The 25,777-nt window shown below is 37.0% G+C and overlaps 1 protein-coding gene across 14 annotated transcripts in view; it reads right to left on the bottom strand.

The window, feature by feature from the left end:
- Nucleotides 1-25,777, bottom strand: part of AAK1 (AP2 associated kinase 1) — a 322,133-nt gene that overhangs the window by 164,277 nt on the left and 132,079 nt on the right. For 13 of the 14 annotated variants that reach the window (XM_074207796.1, XM_074207788.1, XM_074207856.1 and 10 more), the window contains exon 3: nucleotides 1,155-1,273. In XM_074207796.1, coding sequence (XP_074063897.1) covers nucleotides 1,155-1,273 — 119 coding nt within the window. Of the gene's footprint in view, nucleotides 1-1,154; nucleotides 1,274-18,481; nucleotides 22,776-25,777 lie in introns of those variants that run through there. The other variant, XM_074207804.1, reaches the window with a different exon arrangement.

The following is a 25,777-nucleotide window of genomic DNA, read 5'->3' as shown; positions in this document are numbered from 1 at the left end:
TTCCTCTGACTGAATATACTTGCTATGATTGTGCTTGTTCTGTTCAATTTTAAAGAACTGAGGTATAGAAATTCGATCACCTTCACTATGATTACAATAACACTTTATGGTTTATTAAGGATTTTTCTTAACTTTCTTATTGTATTAGGCATCAATATTCCTTTCATTGTTATAAGAAGCAGATTTAGGACAACTAAGCAACTTGTCTAATATCACAATTACTAAGGGTTAGAACCATAACTTGAATCCAAGTTTTCTCACTTATATACCAATGCCTTTCTCATAGGTCACAAAAAACAGGGCCAAATTCTAAAACTAAACAGAACTGTAGAATCTCAGAGTCCTCTTCTCTCCTGCTTCTCCCTTCATGTCCCAATAACATTCATAAACAGAAAATGCCTTTTATTCTTAGAAATTCCTTCTGTTCATATAGCCCCATCCTCTGGTCAAGTTCTTCCTAGAGCCTCTATTTTGAAGAAATGTTGAAGTCAGTCAAGTTTTCTTCATTTCTCTCCCTGGATATTTAATTCAACCTGTACCTCAGCTGAAATCCCCCTCTATAATACTGTTAGAAAGATAACATTTAGTTTTCACTCCAGAACTGCCATAAATTAGGGTCTTACTATATCTCCTGAGGCAGCCCTTTCCAATCAGAGGCATTTCTAATTTGCAGACAATGAGCTAAAAAACTTCATCCACCAACCTTCCATCCATGGCTTAGCCCAATCACTAAGTTGTCTTGATAGAGTCCCAATTTTTTTTGTTATTGTTTTTCCAGAAAAAAGAGTCTAAGATCCATCAATGAAGGTCAATCAATGTAGAATCTTAGAAAAAAACAAGTTGTTACTACATTTTCAGCAAGAACCCCTAAAGGATCTGGATGTAGTGATAGAGGAACTGAAAAGATGATCCCATTTGTTATCATCTAAGGTATCAACCATAAAGGAAAAGTTATTTGGATTTATAATGGCATGTTGACCTTAGACATAGGAAATAATTAACTGAAGGGGAAAACTTTTACAGAAAGATTTTGTTAAAGGTATGCTATCTAAGATATATGAACTCATATAGAATATATATTTACATACACATTTGTATCAATTTCCTATACTTACATCATTTATCATTTGTTTGATAAATGTCTATTTACTTACCATGATCTGGATTTCTCTCTTGCACACTTGGAGGTCATGTTCATTATTGACAAACATGCGTTTGAGGGCACACTTCATCCCATTGCTTGTCCTTACCAGGAAGACAATGGCAAATCCCCCTATGAAAGAAACAGACAGTCTTTTCAAAGTTCTATCCTGTTCACAACTAAGCTACATTCAAGTAAGGTATTTTACTAGACTTAAAGTACTGAAGTGGTAAATGAGGTCAGGTCAAGTGACCTCAGATTTCTCTGAAGAAGAATCAACAACACTGGTTGGACTAGGCAGCAGGAAACTGCATTTTCTGTACACAGTGGAACTAATTAAGGTTAGTAAAGCATGAAGACAATGTCAAAAAGGACAGGAAGAGAAAAATCAATCATTGATTGTTCAACAATTGTTATGCATTTATTAAGTGCCTAATGTATATTCAGTGCTGGGTGCTAGGGATAAAAGTACAAAGAATCAACAAACAAAAAGTGAAAAACATCCCCTCTTAACACCTAAGAACAAAGTAGTCATTCATATTCTTGGGAATAAAGTCAACATAGGAGATTTTGTTAAAGCTCAGGCATTTTCTACTTTAGAGATCAGTCTAAATGTTGATACATCAGAGAAAGAACTGTGGAGTTTGAAGAAAGACCAAGAACTAGTTACCTTTAAATTAGAAAAAAAAACTGATAACTTATTGTCTGATCTTGCTATCTCTTATACTTTATGTTTCTTCTTTAAGGATATGATTTCTCTCTCATCACATTCAATTTGGATCAATGTACATCATGGAAACAATGTAAAGACTGACAGACTGCCTTCTGTGGGGGACGGGGAGGGAAGTAAGATTAGGGGGAAAACTGTGAAACTCAAATAACTAAAATCCTTATAATTCAATAAATAAATCAATAAATGTTGATGCAATAATGACAAAAGATACTCTGTTTTGGACAAGGCTGGTGAAAAAAAAAGAAGGCTGGGGAAGGAAAGGGACAAATTTTTCCTCTTCCTTAAAAAAGTATAAATATGGATCATATGGTTCTCATGTCATGGAACATATATTTACATATTATCTGTGTGTACTTCTGTACCTCATTCAAGTTTTGTGAATTGTCCAATAACTAAACTGTAACACAGTTATCCCCACGAAATGAAAAATCAAGGAAACCAAAATTAAGTCACTCAGGGACAAATATTTTTGGCATTCCAATGACAACTTGCTTTGCCTTATTATGCTTATTTGTTATAATGGTTTTTTAATTTTGTTTCCTTTTGGGAGTGATAGTGGAGCTTGGGAGGAAGAGAAAATAAATGCTTGCTAATTGAAAAAGTAAAATTTAATTAAAAAATAACTAAAGGATGGTAAGTCATTTAGACTCAATTTTCTCATCTATAATGAGGAGTTTTGACAGGGATGGCCTATGAGGTATCTTCCAGATCTAGACATAGCAAGGAATCTACATTTGAAAGGGCGACCTCATATACAGATATCCAAATACAGTGTACTAGCATATAAAGAACAAATATAAAAATAAAAGCAAAGTCATTAAATACAAAGTTGTTAAGGAGGGTACTAGCAGTTGGAGTTATTAAAAAAAAATTTTGTATATGTGGAGAGTGGTCAAAAAGATGCTGCTGCCTCTAGAGCAGAAGGAAAGGATTAAAATCTAGAAGCAATTGAATATAATAGCTCAAGGGTACCCAAATACTGGAGCAAAGTTCTCAAAAAAAAAACTGCCAGGAAAACTGTAAAGCATCCGAGGCTTAGACCAATATGTTACACTATATACCAAAATAAGCTGCAAGTGTATACATGAACTAGATATAAAAGATCATATTATAAACCAATTAGCAGGGAAGGGGAATCACCATAGCTAAGAGTTCTTAACCAAAAAAGGAAAAAAGGAAACTTACAGAAGATAAAATGAACAATATTGATTACACATGTAATTATATTAGAGGTGCTTGCTGTGAGCCTTCAACTAAAAAAAAACCCCAACTTAAAATTTCCCTATGTAATATCCTAAGCAAGTTACTTAAACTCAGTTTCCTCATCTGTATAATGAGCTGGAGAAGGAAACTTCAAACCATTCCAGTAAATCTACCAAGAAAACCCCAAATGGGGTCATGAGTCCAACAACAACAAAAATCATCTATAGTCCATTAAGTGTAACAAAAAAAACGAAGATGTTGACAACCCAGGATCATTTCTATCTGAACCCCAATCAAAAAGATTGAAACAACAATAATAGATGTTTAGATAGTCCATTAATGTTTGTAAATTGCTTTATATCCATTACCTCCTTTAATACTCACAACAACCCTACCAAAAAGGCATTTTTGGTGCCATTATTTGTCCCCAAATTAGAAATCTCAAGTTTTACAGAGGTGAATTCATTTGCCCACAAATGGGTGCCCAAGGCTGGACTTGGGGCAGCTAAGCAGCACAGTGGATAGCCTGGATCTGAAGGCAAGAAGACTCATCTTCCTTTGGGGGGGGGGGGCGGAATTAAGTGATTTCAGTCTGCCTCAGTTTCTTGAACTCCAAAACAATAATGGGAGCACTTCTAATTGCAGTGACAGAGAGTGTGTAAGGTATCTGTGAAACAAAGTGAATAGACTCAAAAAGATAACAGGAAGATGAATTTGGAAATTTTCTGGCAAGGCTATGCAAAGGTTTTCTACTGGCTAAAGTTACTGCTTGCAATAACGGTAATTAGTGCATGAACACGAGATGGTTAATTACAGAGACCAGAAGAGGAGGTGTGAAAGAAAAGGACTTCAGTGCTCTATGAATGTGAGAACACTTGAACCCATGGCAACACTCAAGACAGTTTGCTAGAGTACTTCCCAAGGGAAATAGTCATGGGAAACACAAGGAATAGAGGCTCTCAATGTCTGCAGATTTGTTAGCTAAGAGCATTCATCATTCAAGTGACGATACTATAGAGTTTGTCTAGATCAAACAATCTACAATCTAGAATTTAGACTCCCTGCAGGAGATGATGATCAAAGGAGCAGTTGTGCCTCTGCTTTCAAATTTACCATGAAAGGTAAAGTATTCCCCTGCAGAAAAAGAAGGAGCATGGTTCAGTGGAAAGAGTATTGGAGACCCTGGTTTCAAATTCCACCTTTTAAATTGATCACCTGTGGAACCCTGGTTTCCTCATTTCTGAAATGAGGGGGTTGGATTATGTGACCTCTGAGGTTCCTTCCAGCTTAGATTTATGATCTCATGAAAAATTTTAAAAGAATGAGAAGGAATTAGTTTCTAATGACACAATGAAGAATAGAAATCAAAAATTTTTTAGGGTTTCCAAGAAGTTAGAAAGAAGAAAAACAATGAAAAGGGAAGAAGATGAAAGGCATTTGGAAATCTCAAAACAGATGCTGTGGCTCTAGACCTTAAGAGTAGTCAGGGACTTTCCCTTGCTCCATGAAAGAAAAATGGAGATTTAAAAACGTCTCCAGGATCTCTCATTGACACTATGAAAAAAAGAGATATTTGGGGATGGAAGGGAAGAGGATGGAGGAAGCCATAGGACTACTTGGTATGTAAAACTGGGGTGCATCGAGCTTTCTCATGTGTGTATTCAAGAAGGGATAGAGAATCCTCTGAGACTTCTAAGTCAAACCTGAAGCCTACCACCATTTTTGAACTGATAACATTGCCAGGAATAATATGAAAACAATCTCTAGGGATAATGAATTCTTGGTCAAACTGCTAAACTAAGATTTGTACTGCAGAAAGCATTTTCATTAGATCCCAATGGAAGGGGAAAGAATGGATGTTATGGAAAGTAAACAATGCTTAAGTTGATGATGTCAGAAAATGGAATGTGGCTTTCTGGTCCAAGGTATAAATACAGGGAACAATGAATGGAATCTTAGAATGAAGAACATCAAGACCTGGAAAGATTTATGTGCTTGGAGACTGATTGTTTATATGAATTAAGTCAGGGGAGACGGGGAAGAAAGAACGTGCCCAAATACAAGCATAAAACTGAACAACACTAGAGGTCCTCAGTTATCCACAGAAAACACTAAGTGGGCAAAAGGGGCAGAAAAAGAATTCTTAGGAGGAGCAGAAGGCATAGCCCTAAATTCAGAGGTCTATACAACAAGACAAAAGTATGTTTTCATTGTGAGAGAGATGGTAGTAGCACTGTACTCTATTGTTCACTGACCAGTTGACACAAGATTCTCTGATTCACAGAACTGCTGAACATCTCTAAGCCATTCTGCCATCACTTCAAACCCAATATGTCAAAAACTCATCCCCCTTTTTTTTCCCCTTTCAATGAACCTGCCCTTCCCCTAAATTTCTCTATTTTTATGGATGGCACAACCAAGTTATCAATCATCCAAGTGCCTATCATCTTCAAAATTCTTTGACTCTCCATTGTCTCTTGATCCCCACATCCCATCAGTTGAAGAATTCTGCTTTCTGTCTCTATAACATAAATTACCTCTGCTTCCTCCTTTCTATACCCAATTTATCTATCCTGATTCAGACCCTTTTCACTTTTTAGCTGTAACGGATCTCTCTCCCTCCAGATTTTCCCTCTTCCATCCAGTTATTGATCAAATTTCTCTGGGCAATTTTCTTAATACTAACTCTGATCACATCACTCCACAGCTCAAAACATTTTAGTGTCCTACTGCCTACCAACTAAAATATAAACTCTTAATGGCATTCCAGGCACATCACAACATACCTTTTCAGCTTCATTTGACATGACTTTCCCCTTCACATATTCTACATTTCAGGTCAATTAATATTATTCCTAATATTTCACTGTTGTTGCCCACATTTATGTCTTTGCATACATCACTCCCCTCACACTTGGAATATACTTCATATAAATTTCTCTCAGCTAATATCTTTTTTATTCTTCAAGGATCAGGTCAGGTGTCATCTCTATTTGTCTTTCCAAGCTTAACTCAAAGCCTTTTCTGAGAAACCTAGCTACAAATAATCCTGTCAATCTCAAATCTCTCATACCTCTTTATTCAGACCTCTCCTATTATACAGTAAAATAATATAGCACTACATTTTCTAAAGTTCTTTCATAAAAAAGTCAATCCCATTATTTTTTATATTACAGTTTTCTGTTTGTTTTTTTTTTTGCTTTCCCAATCCCCTAATTTGTCTAAAAACCTCATTAAGGACAAGAACTACGTTTGGTTTTTATTTTATTATACCTGGCATGGTACATTGCATGTTTTAGATCTTTAATAAATATTTGTTGAATTGAATACTGATATAACATGCTATTTTTATTTCAGAGTCGGAATGAACTTGAGATTCTATCTAACATAACAATTCTTTTTGTTATGAGAGAATTTCTTGTGGTCACACAGCCAGCAAGTGGCCAAGTTAAAATAGAACCCAAGTCTCACAATTTCTAGTTCAATGCTCTTACCATGAATGCAAAGGTCTATATTTTTAACCAATAGTATAACTTCAATGCCACAAAATGTGATATCAACAAGCATTTATTAAATGTCTGTTCTATATGATACATATACTTTAGGTTATTTGGGGAAAAGGTACATATGCTATAAATAGTAAGAAAGAATATAGTCTCTTATTAAGAGATTAATCTCTTATTAAAATGATGACACTGAAATGGGAAAGCATGTAATTCAAGGAAGCAAAGGATCATTATCAGATTCTATGCATTTAATACAATGACATATACCTATCAGTGTTTCTAAATTTCTCCTTTCTACCTTTTAGTATTAAATCAACAAACATTAATTAAGCACTTGCTATTTGCCAAGGCACTGGGGACTTTCAAGGACAAAAGTATAAGCTCCCTGCCTTCAAGGAGCTTATATTCTATTTTGGAAAAACAAACTGTATACACATAAGTGTACATAAGATAAAAATAAATAATTAGGAGATTTTTTTTTTTGGATGAAGGAAAGTCCCAGCAATGAGTAGAGAGGAGGGAGAATCAGAGAAGTCCTCACTATGCAGATAATTCAATCATAAACTTTTACTGTAGTTCAAAGTTACAGGAGTGGTTTGCCATTTCCTTCTCCAGTTCATTTTACTGATGAGGAAACTAAGGCACAATGAGTTAGATGACTTGCCAAATCTGAGGTGACACTTTCAAATCTGAGGCCAGATTTGAACTCAGGAAGATGAGTCTTTCTGACTTTAGACCCAACACTTTATCAACTACCAGTTAGTTGCTTCAATAACTTACCCTTAAAATGTCTTTCCCCTTTCCTTTTCTACCTTTCCCTTCTTTGCCTGCTGAAGTCTATTTGTCTTTTCAAGCTCAACTCAAATACTATCTCAAGCCTTTCATGCTTTATAATGTAGACTACATAGCATGCCATTGTAAACCTAGTTAAAAGTATTATTGTGTATCAGGATCATCTGAAGTAATGTCTTAGACTATAAGCACAATTACAATAGGGAGTGTGTCTCAGTTAAACTCTATGTCACCCCTGTGCTCAGAATATGTGTTGCTGTTGGTTCAAATTCATACCTCCAATATCCTTGTAATTTGGCAATATGTTTTTGGCAATAGTACAATAAATTATAGGCTGACAGACCAATTATATTATTTAAATGTTGGCTACAAGTCCAATATACTGAAATTTTACACATTTCAATTAGTGAAATCTAATAGTCTATTATTTCTAATGCTAACAATAAGAAAGCATAAATTATCATTTTAACTGCAGTCAGAATTATATTAATATCCAAATTAAATATATATTTCATTAGCATTCTATATATTTATCTCAGTTCAATACTATTTCAATGTTTTTACAGTTTTAGAATATTTAAATTAGAGAAAACCTTACAAAATCATCCAGTACAATGTTCTCATATTATTGATGAGAAAATTGAGGATAATAACTTAAAGATCACATAACTAATCTCCAATTCTGATCTTCCATCTCTCAAAACATTTATCCCATACAAGCAGTTTAAAGGGAATTTCATGACATCTCTTAATATAACTAAATATATCATCTGATTTACAAACAAGGATTACAAATCACTTGTTTGTAAGTGTGATCTGTGATCACTATTTTCCCTGAACTAGGGTTGAAATGACAGGCCCTAAAGAGGTGGAATTATAACTCTTTTGAAATTATTTCTGAAATCTGAGGTTAAATATGTAAAAATATAGTTTTTTTAGTCCTTTTTCACTCTTTATGATGCTATTTAAAATTTTCTAGGTAGAGATAGTAGATTGGTTCATCATTCCTTCTCCAGCTCCTTTTACAGATGAGGAAACAGGTAAAATAGGGTTCCTGGGTTCACACAACTAGTAAATGTCTGAGGCGGGATTTGAACTCAGAAAGATAAGACTCCTTGACTCTAGGCCTAGTGCACTATCCACTGTGCCATTTAGCTGCCCAGATAAGGTGAAAATTAACTTCTAATACTCTTTTTACTTTCATTAGCAAGTTGGATAAGGATAAATAACTGAAAGAGCTTATAAGATTTAAACAGAGAGAGAATTGTGGGTTTGTAATCCAATTCTTTCTTTCTCAATACCAAGTGATCTTGGGCAAATAATTTCCCCTTCATTTCATCTTCTGTAATATGAGGGAGTTGAATTACATGGCTTCAAAGATTCCATTCAGTTCTAGAGCTATGGGATCTTCAGATCTCTTCCTATGACTTAAAAACAAAACATATAACTAATAAAATTGATGATGAAGAGCTGTCTAATTCCACAAGTCCATTTCCAAAGCTCTCTTTAAGTTGCTACTGTAAAATGAGACTAGTAGCTCTGGGCTGTGGTTTCTTGGACGGTTACTTATAAGTGAACTGATATGTCAAATGGCATTAAAATTCATTCTTCAAGGAAATACTTTGTAAACCCTCAAGATTATCACAGCACTGATCATTTGGGGGAGTTGGAGGAGGGGAGAAACACTTGGTTTCAAATAATATTAATTTAGAATAATATTAAAAGAACCTCAGATCATTTGCCTCCTGGATTCTTGTTTTATACTGGATGTAAATAGGTCAGAAAGAATAAAAATCCAATATATTATTTGTTTCTTATCTGTGCCTTTCCTCCTGCTTGCCAACATTTTCAGAACTGGCATTATGAACTTCAAAATGCCCTTGTAGGTAAACGCAAGAAAAAAAGTCTAAGGAGGTACAAAGAATATTGACCATCACCCCCCCCCATCCATGTAAATACTCTCTACCTCAGTAATTACAACACTGCCCCACTTTCTTTCCATATCAGATTACCTCAACATTTCCCCTCTTTCGCTCCCTCATCTCCCAAACATACCCCAAGGGCCCTATTCTATACCTTTCCTCTTCACTCTCTATCCTGAGTGATTTCAACAGCCTCATGGGTTGGATTATCATCTACATGTAGATAGATAATTTACAAATCAACATACCCAGCAATCATCACTCAAGAGCTCCAGTCTCATATCACGAACAACCTATCGGATAGCCCCACCTGAATGTCCTATAGGCATCTTAAACTCAACCTGTCCAAACCAGAACTGGTTATCTTCCCCCCAACTAAACCTGCCCCTCCACAAAACCTCCCTGATGTTGTTGAGGGCAACAGTATCTTTACTGTAACCCACACACACAAAACCCCATAATTATCCTGGATTCTTATTTATCCAGTGAACAGAATGTGAACACAGGTGTGCTTACACACCCTAGAGGAGCAATCCTATTGCTTGGAGGGAAAGACGAAAGGTATCTGACACAGCCAGAGCTTACCCTCTGCAAGACTATGATTAATAAATGAGGCATGTTGCAAGGAGGTTAATTTATAATATTTTACCAAGAATATTCTCAGCTTTCATTTATTTACAACTTGGCTCCATTCTTTCTCTCAAGTCTCCCCACCACTCTACAATCCAGACACAATGGACTATTAAATGTTCTTCACGAAAACCATTCCCTCCCCCAGCTCCACCCCTTTATATTTGCAGCACCCCATACCTAGAATGTTCTCCCTCCTACCCTCTGCCTCTTAGAAGCTTTCTTTATGACTCAGTCCTGGAGTCACATCCTGAAAGAGTCTCTTTCCAAACCCCCTCACCTGTAACTGTCTTCTTTAAGGTTATTGTTATGTACCAATTTATGCATATACTGTTCATCCCCATCAGAATACATGCTCCACTCTTAATGTTTGTCTAGATTTAGACTTGACTGGATTCAGATTTCTCAAAAAGGCTTCCCTTTACTTTTTCCTCATTTATCTCCTATTTATTCTATTTTTATATTATATGCACTTATGTGTATACAATTTGTTTTTCCCTGATAGAATGTAAGCTCCTTGAAGACAGGGATGGTATACTTTTGCCAATGAAAGTCCCCATTTTCTTGGCACACTGTAGGTGCATAATAAATGCCTGCTGATTTAATACTGAATGGAGAAATAGACAAACACAAATGGGTATGTCATGTCAAAAATGTAGAGAAACAAAATTCTCATCTCTTGACTCAGTCTAGTGGTTTGTCCTCTTCAGCCCTCTCTACTAAGTGTTAGGTAGGAACTCTACTTTCAGTGGAGCACATTGAGACCTACGCAAAGGTACTTAAATCATTTGATGATAGCTGCTTTTTGCCAAGAGCCCTCTCCTATTGGATGAAGAAGACCAAAGAGTTGAGATGCCTGCTGGGAGGAAAAATTGAAAAATTGACTAACTGGTTTCTTTCAATTTAAAATAAGGGGACTGGTCTATGTCTGTATGGTACCTTCTAGTTCTTACATCAATTGACTCTGACTAAATCCAAGATGTTACCCCAAAACCAAAATACTAACAACAACAGCCATCACAACACTAGTGGGGTTCAGAACTTGGTCCAGGAACAAATATTACCACAGAATCAAACTGTTCTATTGCCTTCTGAATTATGCTGGTGAGAAGATTAGGAAGCAGAACTGATTTGATTTTCCATTTTGCATAGAAAGCATATGTGATAGAAGTTTTAGAAGGGGAGGAAGGCAAAGAAAAAACTCCCTAAACTCCCAAATTTAGGGTTTGAATAGTAATTTGAACAGAAATGGGATAGCATTGAGCTGCTGGAAAAGGAAAACAACCAAAATGATTGGAAACACCTGGAGCAAGCAGGGAAAGAAGCTCCCCAGCCAGAGCCGGGGTTTGTTGTCAAAGAAGCTTTTGTGACAGTTCCCTGACACATGGATTCTTCTTGGAGAATTTTGAATGCCAAAATGTCTTCTGTTTTCTACAGTTCCCTTATCCCATCAGGGAAATTTAAATTGCTTTCCTCTCCATAAGAATCCCCATCTCTCAGTTCACATTTTTTCATGGCACTCCTAGTTTCCTAAGGTGGAAGGAAGACTTGAGGCTAAAGGAGTCACAGATACATCAGTTTAATTCAATTCAATTCAGCAAACATTTAATTAAACACTGCAATGGAGAAGGCATGGCATTCAGGATTTGGGATAAAAACATGAAAAATCATAATTCTCTTGAAGAAGAAATCTAGCAGGAGCATTCTGACTCTGTGGGGAATGGATATGTCCATTGCCCCCCCCCCCTAGAGACAAAGCTTCTGTTTTTCTGAGTTGATACAACTACCATTTGGTCCTCACATATTCTAATAACCAGGAATTCCAACACAGAGGATTGGCACTGAACTAGGGGAGGATAGACATGCAGAGGACCCTCTCCCATCAATATCCCAGAAGATGCAAAGTTCCAACCCCTCTCCTTTCTCGAGGATTTCAGTCAGTAAATTTATTAAGCAGGTCCTGTAGCCCAGAAAAACCTAGAATCTGACACCAAATTGAATGTCCATTCTCCAACTACCATGCTCCATGTTTTCGTATTCTACTCCCTCCATCTTCTTTACTTTCTATGCTTCTTGCAAATAGGGTTGCACTGAGAAGATAGGACAATGTTTTCAATATATAGTAGGCACTAGTAAATACTTGCTGAATGGATGAATGAATGAACAAATGAACAAATAAATGAACAGAAACTTTCACTGACAGCAATGGTGGAATGAAAGGATAAGGAAAGGGTGGGTCTGGTGGAAGATGCATTAATGCCTGCAGCAGTCTGGGGAAAAGGTTAGGGAGCTAGCAAAATCTTAGGGATAACAGTGGCGTTTGAGAATCTAACTGTGATGCTGAGTAGTTGACAGATGCCACTGTTGACAATGTGCCCATCTTTGCTTTTGTTCATATTCAAGGAAGGATATTGACAAGAATTTCAAAAGAAAAATAATAATCCACAAATCCAGAACAGATGGTGAAAAGCATGGCAAGGATTTTACAGAGGAAAAGGTCAACTTGATGCATTTGTCAACATTTTTTTTTTAAAAAGTTAATGTCTATTCTCCAGCTCTTCATTGGAAATACAAAATCAGGTGGCATTTTCCCTTGAGTAAAAAGAGATTAATTCTGTAAAATGGAAAGATACTGGACCATAAGTCAGAAGACATGGTGCTAGCTATATGATCCTGGGAAAGTTACTAGCCTTCTGGGATAATGATATATTGTACAGCGTTTATTAAGTACCATACACTGTGTTAAAACACTTTACAAGAAAGACAGCTAATGACTCCAATCAGCTGAGGGAGTACTTGTGCTAAATAATTAAATTTCATTCCATATTTATTGAGCTGAACAGGGCAGCTAGGTGGCACAGTGGATAGAACACCAGCCCTGGAGTCAGGAGGACCTGACTTAAAATCTGCTCTTAGACACTTGACACTTACTAGCTGTATGACCTTGGACAAGTCACTTAATCCTGACTACCTCATATCCTTGGCCATCTTCAATCATCCTGATCCATATCCAACTACTGAATCCAGATGGCTCTGGAGGAGAAAATGAGGCTGGTGACTTAGCACAGCACCCCCGCACTCCAATCAGATTCATGTGCATATCATGATATCACCTCCCTGATGTCACAGTCTTCTTCAAGAATGAAAGACAAAAATCATCATCATAAATAATTTATAATTATCTCATTTGATCCTCACATGATAGGTGCTATTGTTATCCTCATTTTACAGATGAAGGAACTGAGGTAAACAGCTGGTAAATTACTTGCCAAGTTCATATTGCTAATAAGTGTCTGAAGATGAAGATCCATTTCCTTATTTGCAAAATAAGGCTAATTATGTCCACCCACCTCAACAGCTGTTGTGAGGACTACATGAGATAATATGTCTGAAAGCTACTATCAGGGAATGACAGCATTACCCCTCTAGGATGATTGAATTGGAGTTGACTGTTCGAACCCCCTAATTTCACACCTGAGATATCAGAGGCCAAGAGAAGTTAAGTAATTTACTCAAGGTCACAAAGTTAGCAAGGGTTGGAGCCAGGATTTGATACCAGGTCCTTTGAATCTAAATCCAGTCTTCTCTCTGCCCCATTATTTTGCTCCCATAGCACAGGTGCTGTCTTGAAACAAACACATAGAACATCAGAGATCTGCTAGTCCAACCCATCCCTCAATTAAAAATCCTCTCTGGAAGATCCCCAACAAGAGACCAGCAAGTCTCTACTAAGAGACCTCTAGTGCTAAGAAACTTAATTCCTTTTCACATACATACCTCAAATTCAGCTCTGCCAAGAAAGCTTTTCTTACTTAGGTTTGTAATCTGCCTTTCCATAACTTCAATCAATTGGTTCTAATTCTGATTTCTGAGGTCCCAACAAAACTTTCCTAAGACAATCTTTCAAATACCTGAAAACAACCATCATTATCATCACCATCATATCATCATCATAACCATCATCCACATTATCTTAATTAACACGAATACTTTAATAATTGACATTAATTTCAAAGTTATCAAAGCATAATGTTTGATGTCACACTCCTATCAATCTCTTTTGCTGGGGAGAGGCTGAGGTTGGTAGATTACTTGAGTTCCACCCTATGGCACAACAAACCTTGTAAAGTAAATAGATATTATGGGTATCATTCCTATATCACAGTCAAGGAAACAGGCTCAACGAATTTAAGTGACTTTCCCAAGGTCACATAGCTTACTGTGTGGCAGAGGAAGAATCCAAAACCAAGTTGTCTTGATTCCATTGTTGGCATTCTTTGTCTCTCATGGCTGCATCCCCTCCCCAAAGCTTCTCTTGTCTCCCTCTTAAATATGATATGCTAACAAGTGAGATGGTGCAACTAGGTAGTATAGTGGATAGAACACTGGGCTTGGCATCAAAAAGACTCATCTTCCTGAGTTCAATTCTAGCCTCTGCCACTTATACTCACCAGCTATGTGATCCTGGACAAGTCACTTAACCCTATTTACCTAAGTTTCTTTATCTGAAATATGAGCTGGAGAAAGGAATGACAAACCACTCAGGTATCTTTACCAAGAAAATCCCAAATGGGGTCACAGAGAGTCAGACAGGACCAAAAAACAACATCAATGGGATAAAATATGTAAATCTTTTGCAAACATTAAGACTTTGCAAACCTAGAACAACATATAAATGCTATATTATCCACAAATGTTCCAAAGTAGATAGCATCACTAAGTAGATTGACAAAGTGAATGCTGCAGGAAGAATGAAGAAGTAGTTTTTCTTGTTGGGGGGGTGGTTTAAGAGGTAGTTTTTAATCAAGAGATATTAGCTGAATTCTCATTGTCAGTGTTTCCTTCAATTTAAATGATATAACATAAAATAAGTCTGTTTCAGGCACTGATCATGTAACAAAAAGGGTACTTAGAATTAAAATTCCCCTAACTTTGGTTAGAACTGCTTAAAAAAAATGATTTGCTCAATAACTCACTATTTAAAATTCCATAAGCAATAACTGCAAAAAATATAGAAAAATTTCTACCTGCAACTTCTTATAAGTCTTCCTTCTTCTGGTGCTTGATCAAGAATAATGAGAAATGATCCTAGAATCCCTCAGGACTAGGTGATTGGTAGATACTTCACAAAGTCCGAAAAAAGGTTTTGAGGATGGATGAGACTGGGGATGGATAGTGTATCTGTCCCCAGAGACCAGTCTAGCAAAGAAGGAAGAGACTAAAAGCCCAAAAGTTGATCACTTAGTAATCAATTCTTTTAGCCCTGGCTACCCATGAGTAGCTAAATGGTGTAGTTGGATAGGATACAAGGCTTGGAGTCAGGAAGGCTCATCTTCTTGAGTTCAAATCTGGCTGTGTGAGACCCTAAACTGTGGAACCCTGTTTGCCTCAGTTTCCTCATCTGGAATATAAGTTAGAGAAGAAAATGGCAAACTACTTTTTAGGAAAATCTAAAATGGGGTCACAAAAAGTCAACCACAACAGAATAACAACATTCTTGTTATTATGTGACTGGTATTATTATTATTACAAGGTATGAATGCTTCCTGACACATTACATTCTTCAAAGGGAGAGGATAAAACTGTTTGTGATAAATGCCAGCAAGCACTTCTGGCTTGAGTCTAGCACATATTTAATAAAAGGGAAAAATATTCAAAGGAGAAGAAAAATATGTCTCAAAAATTAATCAGCATCCTACTGAAACTGGAGAATCCAGGTTATGGTAGCTACTTTCTCCCCTGCCTTAGCAACCATGTATCAAATCCTTCCAACCAACATTTAGAAAGAGGACTTTTAGGATTTGCAAAGCACTTTACCATGTTTCATTTGATACCCTCAATCATTCCAGGATATGAGTGCTGAATTTATCCTCATTTTACAGATGAGAGAACTGAGGCTCTGAGAAATCAAGAGATTTAGCCAGGATCACAAAGCTTGCAATGGTATCTGAACTCATGTGTTCTTGACTCCAAATCCAGTATCCTATCTGCCTAATTTGTATTATGTACTCTTGTTAGACAAAGATATAAAGAAAATACTATGTGGCCCCTGCCCTTAATCAACGAGTAAATTATTGCAAGAGCTTACTATCCCAGGTTCAGAAAAACCTGGGAAGATTTATATGAATTGATGCAAAATGAAATGAGCAGGACCAGAAGAACATTGTAGAACAATACTGAACAATGATCAACTGTAAAAGACTGAGTCACTCTGATAAAGACAATGATCCATGACAATTCTGAAGGACTCATGAGGAAAAACACTATGCACCCCACAGAAAGAACAGATAAAGTCAGAGTGCAGATTGAAGCATAATTTTTTAAACTTTCTTCATTTTTCTTGCTTTTTTTGGTAACATGTCTAATAGAGAAATGTTTTGCATCATTTCACAAGGATAGCTGATATTGCATTGCTTGCCTCTTTAATGGATGAAGAAGAAAACAGAGAATGTAAAATGAATGATATAAATAAATAAATAAACTTATTTTCAAAAAAAAGAATTTTAAGAAATCATACCATATTGTTCCCATCTGAGGCTGATGAAGATCAATGTTTGAACAGGATATTATGCCACAGAGATACTCAAAATACTTAGCTAGCCTCATTTTTGGCTTACTGAGGACTCCAAAGAACAAATTCATAAGCAAAATAGCTTAGTAGGCTTGGCAATAAGTATACTCATGCACAGAGTTTTTGACTAAGTCATAGTCAAGCAACTCTATTAATTATTTAAATGCTTCTACTTGCACATTCAACATCGTGCTTCATCAAGAAAAGCCTACAAACAAAGCAGGCCATTGCTGAGGTCAACAAAAAGCCAGGCAGTCACAAAGTGAAGTATGCAACTTACAGTTTTAGAATCTAATTCCATTCCCTAGTTTACACCATATCTGTATGAACATCTGAACCTTCCTAAAGACTTTGCCCAAATAATCCTATTATGGGTAGGTAGGCAGAAAAACCATATATCCTCATTTTACAGAATACATTAAGGTTTAAATAATCCACAATCATACATCTAGTAGTGTCAGACACAGAACTTAAACCCTTGACCTTCTAACTCTAGAAACAATCAATGTTCTAGCCAGTATACCACACTGCCCTAAAATACTATACCCTTATATCATAAGATACCTTTGCCATTGGCCTTGCAGCTTACCTGATTTCCCACAGAGATGATTTCAGTTGGCCGACCTTGCATTTCCATCTCCTGCCTCCTGACTGGATTCCCAAGAGTCTTACATCCACCTATTTCTGCTTTCTTCAAGGCAAACCTCCTAAGACACATTACCTGCCACCTCAGGAGAATACCTGGAATCACTCAACTTCCTCAAAGGACCTCTTTTCAGCCACAAATACTCTGCTTAGATTCTTAGACTCCTACCCTTGTATGTTCTACCTAGGGGATTCTGAACCCTCAACTGTCAATGACAAAACTCATTCCCCTTCTCCAACTGTCTGTTCCATTATCCCACAACCACCTCAACTTTACCCCTTCATCAAATGAATACATCCATTCACCTTGCCTTCTAAACTGCCAGATCCATAATCCTTTCATCCTAAATCTTTTCCTTTCTTATACCTTATCTAGAGTTTTCTCCCCTTTCATTGATTTTCTAAACATTCCACAATCTAATTTCTGACCTCATCAAAGTGACCAGGGATCTCTTAATTCCTACCTCTTCACTATGCTCACTGAAAAGATAAGATTTCTTTTTTATAAATACATTCAGTTGATCAGTTGTATACAATATCAGAAATGGCTCTAATCCAGATTTTGAACTAGGACATACCACTGATGATGTCTGTCCTTAGTTTTTGAAGACCATGACATCAGGGAGGTGATAAATACCATAAAAAGCACATGAATTGTATTAGAGTGAGGGAGGGTTATGCTAAATCACCAGCCTTGCTTTCTCCTCTAGAGCCATCTAGATCAGATGGCCAGATATGGATCAGGATAGCATAGTCCTGGATACAAGGCAATCAGGGTTAAGTGTCTGAGTTAGTAAGTGTTTGAGGTTAGCCTCAGTTCCTTTTGATTTCAGAGCAGGCATTCTACCCACTATGCCATCTAACTAAAATTAGTGATAAACTTGTGGGAGCCTACAAATCAGGACAAGGGAAGAGATTCTGTAAGCCTCTTTTTCAAAGAACTTACTTCAGAACATAGTCTTATCTCCCAAATAGTTTTATAGTCCTGATAAAAACCAGTCTATTTTGGCAGTGCTTACCAGTTTCTATTCACAAATACCAGTGAAGCAAATAACACTTCCCCAAGATAATCAGAATAAAGATGGGCTGACTACTTCATATGTGTTAGTACTCCAGGCTCCAATATGCTGAATCCATTCCAGACCTTTCAAAGTTCTTACTCATTTACTGGTTGCCTATACAGTGCAAGATTTGGATAAACAAATTTCCTTATGACTTATCAACTATTTATTCCTTCTGAGAAACACTGTTCCCATTTTTTGCTAATCCTAGGAACAAAAGAGCTTGAACAATTTTACTTATCCAATTTGAGGTAGCTAAGTTCAAAAATACTTTCACCATCTTTCTGCTTGGCCATGTTCCCTTTACTGATGTAGTCAATGCACCAGTGTTATTCAAAATAGGATCTGTAAATACAGAAAAGAAACAAATAAAAAGTTAAGACTTTCAATCCTGTTATGACATTAAAGATACAATGGCCAGAATTGTAATCAAAGTCAAAAAAAGGGAAAAGAAAGTGTGGCTTTAATGGGGTTAAGTGACTTGCCCAAGGCCACACAGCTAGGTAATTATCAAGTGTCTGAGACCAGATCTGAACCCAGGTACTCCTGACTCCAGGGACGGTGCTTTATCCACTGCCCCACCTAGCCGCCCTGATAGCATCTAATGAAGAAGCTTTAGAGTAAGCTACTTACTAGAGAAGACACTAAAAGGCATTACCACCCTCCTTCTTTCCCTATGCATCCAAATGACCAAGAATAAGCATTAACATGAAAGAACAGATGTCAGGTTTTCATGGCACAGAAAAGACAGATAATGATTTGAATGGGGTTAAGAAGTAAAAGGAAAACAACAGCAACAATGAAGATGCCACAGCTGCTCATTTTGTGACCTTCTGAAGGTAAGTCACATAGAAAGAGGCAGAGCCTGAAGAAAGAGGCCCTTGAGCAAAAATTAAGATGACATATATTTTAAAACTACTTGGTTTTTTTTGTTTTTTGCAAGGCAATGGGGTTAAGTGACTTTCCCAAGGTCATACAGCTAGGTAATTATTAACGGTCTGTGGCCAAATTTGAACTCAAGGTCCTCCTGACTCCAGGGTCAGTGTTCTGTCCACTGAGTCACCTAGCTGCTCAAATAAAACTATTTAATAGAAACTATGAAAATAAAGAATTAAAAGAGTATCCTTCTATCACCCAGAAAGCTCTGCTTTCCAGAATGACTCATACTTCAGGAGTCCAGGGTAAATTTTGTTACAGTCTGATACTCAATTCTAGCTATATGGTCAAAATATAGGCAGATATGTTGCTTTCTTTGAGCTACTCTATGTTCATCTGCTTGTAATTAATCAATCAACAAGCTTGATTAATTGCCAGGTATTGTGTAATATACTGGAGATACAAATATAATGGAAATTACTGTTGTTCTTCATATTACCCTGAAGATTAAAAAACTCCAATGCTCTCTATTGTCTCTAGATTAAAAACAACTTCAAATTCTTTTGCAGGCCAGAGGATCTTTCCTGCACTTTCCCCACACTGTGCACTGGTTTTCTAATTGCTCTACTACACCCTAAACCCATGAAAGTGGAGCCCACCTCTTATCTAAACTCCCATCCCCTAGCATAATACTTTGCTTTTAATGGAAATGCTTTGTATATACAAGAAATATGTATTGAATGTTGGCGAATAATAACATGATCTTGCTTCAGCATTATCTAGGAGTGAATCTGTTTTATCTGCACAAGTTATATTGGCCAAAGTTTACCCTTCCAAGTGCCAAAACTTTTTTTTTAGTTAACTTATTGATGGAAATCTTTTAAAAGTCTATTACAGGGGTGGCTAGGTGGCACAGTGGGCGGAATACCAGCCCTGGAGTCAGGAGTACCTGGGTTCGGGTCCGGTCTCAGACACTTAATGATTGCCTAGCGGTGTGGCCTTGGGCAAGCCACTTAACACCATTGGCCTCGAAAAAACCTACAAAAAAACCAAAACAAAACAAAACAAAAAGTCTATTACATACTCTCCAGTCTTTTTAAATAGACTGCAATGAACATAAGTTAACCTTTTCTTAATGACTCAGCATCATCTTATGAACATTTTGCAAGTCTGAGAAACAGGAGATGTAGTTCCAGTCTAACCCAATCTCCACTCTACCAACTCCCTGGATGACTTTCAACACTTTGATCGATATTTATGAGTCTCAGTTTCTTCATCTGTAAAACTGGAAGGATGAGGTATTTAAACTAGATAATCTCTAAGGTCTCTTCCAGCTTTAACATACTTTTAAAAAAATTATGGAATAAAACAAGTATTAATGTTTTTTTTAAAAAAAGATAATTGCACATGAAACTTCAAATCTATTATGTAGACTTGCTATTCCTTTTATTTTAACATTCTTTAAGTCTCTGATTCTCCTATTATTCTTCTTGAGAGCAAGAACTATTCCTTTTCTATTTGTATTCCCAGTATTAGAACACAGCTTTGCATGCAGTAGGTACTGACTAAATCCTTCATTCATTCGTATAAGAGAGTTCTACATCCACTTTGAAGCTTCTTTGTCAACTTGTCAATCACTACTTCTGTTCCTGAGAACATATATCTGCAATAGTTCTATTCCCCTCCTCTCCCCTTTCCTCTTTTAAATAAGCCACTGCTTCTGATCTACTAGGAGTTGGAAAACCAGGTAACTCAGGTTGTCAAGAATCATGCATTCTTATAATATTGGGACTGTGGCCCAGTGCAAACATTTTGGAAAGCAATCCGACAATAAGCAACAAGAGTCACAAAGCTGACCATGTCCTTTAACCCACTGATTCCATTGATAAGATTTTATTCTAAAAAGTGTCTTTAAAAGATGTGGTAAGGAGAAGGAAAAAGTCCCTTATCATCTTTTAACATATTCACTATAACTTCATTTGTAATAGCAAAACAGGAGAAATAATCTATATGACTAATGAGAATGGCCGAATAAATTGTGATATATTTCTGTAATAGAATATTATAAGGTCATAAAATGGTAATTATGATGCAGATAAGAAACTATGCTAGTTAAAACCTATATGAAGTGCTACAAAGTGGTGTCAGCATAAGTGAAAGTGCACAAACATTCACTACAGCTGAAGATATAAGAAGGAAACAAAAATGGAGCTTTAGACAAGAACCAAGGGATTTTTGTTAGGTGCCTCTTAATTTCCTTGGAACTAACTTATTAAATGCTACCAGTTTTAGGTAGACTTTATTTCTTGTGCTGCATATTATTTATTTAATGATGGGTATTAAGTTTATAATAAGACAATTTCTGAAAAAAGAATCTAGTATTCATTAAGAATCAATAGAATAAAATGAATTTAAAAAAATTTAACATATGATGGAAAAAAATGAGAGAAAAAAGTAGTCAATAGGTCCCCTGGATAAGAGAGACTCCAGTCATGTACCTTTCTTTGTGACTTCATCTAAGGTTTTCTTAGCAAAGATGCTAGAGTGATTTGCTATTTCCTTCTCCAGCTTATTTTATTGATGAGGAAACTGAGGCAAACAAGATTAAGTGACTTTACCCAGGATCACACAACCGAGGTCAATTTTGAACTCAGGAAAACTCAAATCTTCCTTACTCCAAGCTCAGCTCTCTGTCCAGGGTGGGCAGCTAGGTGGCAGAGAGTATAGAGCACTGGTCTTTGAGTAAGGAAGATGGAAGTTTGAATCTAGCCTCAGACAATTGCCACTTACTAGTTGTGTGACCTTGGGCAAGTCACTTACCCTTCTTACCTGACATCTAATCATCCTGATTCATATCTGGTCACTGGGCCCAGTTGACCCTGGAGGAAAAAGTGAGGCTGGTGCTTAGCACAGCACCCCCTCACTCAAATCCCATTCATGTGCTTGTCATGGCATCACCTCCCTTCATTCTTCAAGAATGAAGGACAAACATTATTATTATTAATATCCAGAGTTAGCTTACAGCCTCAGGAGTCTATTCCTTTAGGAAATAAAAGAGTTTCATAGTTGGGGACCCAAAATTTTCAAAGCTCTGGAACCCCTGTCCACCAACTTTCAGGTCTGGGCAATACTGAAGGTGGCTGAGAGTTCCCTGGTTGTGACCTCAGGACAAGTCAAAGCTTTATTTTAACTCCTTTGTTTCTCTATCACTTTAAACACTTTTTTACATATCATTTGGTATCAGAACCTACAATCAGCAAGGAAAATAGATAGGACAGTTGGGTGGACAGTTGGGTGACATCAGCCCCCTACCAGTTGGGGAAAATGAGGCTTAATGAAATGAACAGACCTGTCCAAAGGATAATCATTTGATATCCAGGAAGGGCAGGGGCAGAAACCCCCATCTCTGAGCTAAGCACTGAATATAGCTTTGAAGTTGGAGGCAGAGCAAACAGTTGGATGAGTACTAATCTAACCTTGGGTGAGTAACTTCCCTTTTCTATGCCTTAGTTTGCTCATTTGTAAAGTGATGGATCTAAGCAAACATACTATAGTGAATAGTATTATCATGAATAGTGTTAAGAATATACTGAGTATATATAATGAACAAAATTCAGGTCCTGCTCCACACTAACTATGAGACCTGGGGAAATCACCAAACCTCTCAGTATCCCCTACCAGGCCTCTCTCCTATCTGTTGAAGGACCCTCTCCCCACCCTGCCCCCCCATTGAAAATTCACAGATCCTCCTCCCTCACCCCATCCCAATATACAAAAATATTTTTGTACCTCCAACTGTCTGTGATTTTTTGATAAGTAATCACCAAATCTTTCTACTATATCACACTGTCCTCTGTTTACAAGACTCAGGTATAAGAAATGAGATAATGCCCCTCCCTCTCTTCTTGGCCAGATTAGGGTACTCTGATCTGGAATACCCAATTCCCAGTTTGACTCAGATGAAGTTCTGATTGGATTTCCTGAACTGCTTTTCTCCTCCCTCTTTCATTTTTATCCTTTATTACAAGGGATGATTCATTGAGTAGGGACAGGGAAGAGATTTTAGTCAGAAATGAGGGTGTTTAAAAACAAAAGATAGCAATAAAAAAGGTGGGGAAAAAGCAGTCTCAGATGAAAAACACCCACAGAAGAGTCCTATGGCATATCTTGAAAGCAAAATAAAGTCAATGCTGATGTGGGGTGAGGGGTGGGGGTATGTGTGCCCTTTTTTCAGGAAAAAAAAATCAACACCTAAAACAAAGAACCTGTCTAGCCCACCAATATCAGAAGCTTGCCCTTGTAACCCAACATTTTACTAACATTTAGTCTGGAAGTAAATGAAATTCCCTTCAAAGTCATAATCCAACTAAAGCCATTTTCCAATTCTACATTCAGGAAGAAAAAAATTCAAGTTGTACCAAAAAGACCATCAGGTTAGGAACATCTGCATTCACAGGACTGGCTCATGGGACTGTTTCATTGCAATGACTGACCTTAAAAGCTAAGCTAAAGAGAGGTATCCCTGCATTTCTGATGCAATACAACCCAGGACTGCCATGGACTTGACAATTATATCATCAAAAGAGAGAATATTCACCACCTGTCTTCAAATAAAATCAATGGTTTAATAAATATTTATTAAGCATCCATTAAACATTTATTAAATACTGTGTGTAAAGTCCTTGGCTGGGGGCAGGGGCATGGATGACATAATGGGGAGAGAAAACAACAATGGTTCTGCTGTTATGCAACAGAAGAAAGAGGGAAGGAGACAATCAATAAATCAACTTTTATTATTCACATTTTACAGTAGAAACTGAGGCCAAGAATGATTAAATAACTTTTGTGGGATCACACAGCTGGTGAGTGAGGTCATATTTGAACTCAGGTCTTGGGACCTCAAAAACTTAGTTCTCTACCCACTGTACCACCTAGCTGTCCAGGTATTAAGATATATTATCCTGGGCAAGTCACTTAATATCTTAGAGTCTAACACAATTTTCTAGGGCTATAAGTTGCAGAAAAGGTTCTAACTGATCCATGCTGCCAAATGGAATTTCCTCACCAGGGAGTTTTCTGTAACAATGAAATCATAGGTTTAATGCTTATCCCTCTAAGAAAGAACAATCTTCCTAACAAATAGAACTGCACAAAAAATTGAATGGGTTATCTTTGGGGAGATAAAACATTCTCCATCATGGAAGGTCATCAGGGGAGGTTGAATAACCAATTATCAAAAACAAGTATTAATCCAGGATAACTATTGGGGTCCCCCTTCAACTTTCAGATGCTTTGAGTCTATGATTATTATGTCTCCTGCATTCCTTCCAGTCCTAGAACCTAGGAAAAAGCAAGTTAAATTCTATTTCTAAAACAATTCCACCATATGATATACTACTGAGATAGAACCATATCAACAATAAATCATGACCAACAAACCTACCATTTTGCTTCTTGGATAGAAATGCATAAGGCAGCAGAACCTGATATGTTTTTCCTGCTTAACAGAACACTTTGATATTTAGATAGCTCTGTGGGTGTTCCTGTTACTTGTACAGATTGCAATCCAGTTACATTATCCTAGACTGGCTCAATTGAAAATGAGTTGAATGTGGCATCAGAAGACTTTCCTCAAATACTAGCTCTGAAACTGTGACCCTGGGCAAGTCACTTACCTATCCTTGTTCTCAGTTCTCTTCTCTAAATGCTGAGAGAGTTGGGCTAGATGGCATATGAGGTCCCTTCCAGTTTTATAGACCTTATGTTCTTGGTTTAAATGATCCTTAGCAGGCCATGCAGATTAGAAGCAATATAATCTACAACTTCAAAGATTAAATGAGCTATGGAGATACAGAGATATGAAAGCAACAGGGCCATGGATAGAGCATAGACTTGGAGTCATGAACAAGAAAAGCACCATCTTTCTGGAGACTAGAAGAAAGAAAGCATGAATAAGACTTGGTCCTCATCTGAGAACAAAGATCTACAGGAAAGGGTCTACAAAAAGACAGGTGAACTGTGAGGAAGTCTGTAGATTTATCAATTTAGTTTAAGCTAAAGGAATCTCAATTTTGAGAGAGAACAACCCTCCTCCCTCCAGTGATGGATAACAAATTATTATTTTTATGTTTTTATTATTGCTATGCTATGTTTCTGGAATCAAAATCAATTTATCACCTGGTTCTTACATATCAGGAGCCTAAGAGGCACTGAGAATACAGAAGTAAAAGAGGATAAAATACCTGCTCACATAGTGCTACTGAAGACAATAAGAAGTATGTGACAGTAGAGGTTCCCTAGAAGTAACTCAGTTTCCTCATCTGTTAAATGGAAGAGGAAAGAACTTAGATAGTCTCTGAAGTTTATTCTACTTTAGATCTATGAATTTATAGAGTAGAAATGAAGGGAAACATTCTAGATATGAAGGTTACCATATGCAAAGACATGACTAGAAGACATGGAACAACACATGGGGGGAAACTGCAAGCAGCTAGCACAAGGCAAAGGAAGACTAAACAAGAACCACCTGGGAAGCCATCCCTCAAGAGCTGTGGAAAAGGTTATTCAATTATATTTAGATGATGTTTTCACAATGGTGGACTCATGATTTCAGGGGTCTGGGTATGCATGTTCTCCAGTGATACAGTTCCTCCTCTTAGTGTGAGATTCTTAAGCATTTCCCCAAGTCCTTCATATA

The sequence above is a fragment of the Macrotis lagotis genome, chromosome 1 (assembly GCF_037893015.1).
Source record: "Macrotis lagotis isolate mMagLag1 chromosome 1, bilby.v1.9.chrom.fasta, whole genome shotgun sequence".
Lineage (NCBI taxonomy): Eukaryota > Metazoa > Chordata > Mammalia > Peramelemorphia > Peramelidae > Macrotis > Macrotis lagotis.
This window is presented reverse-complemented; position numbering and strand designations above follow the sequence as displayed.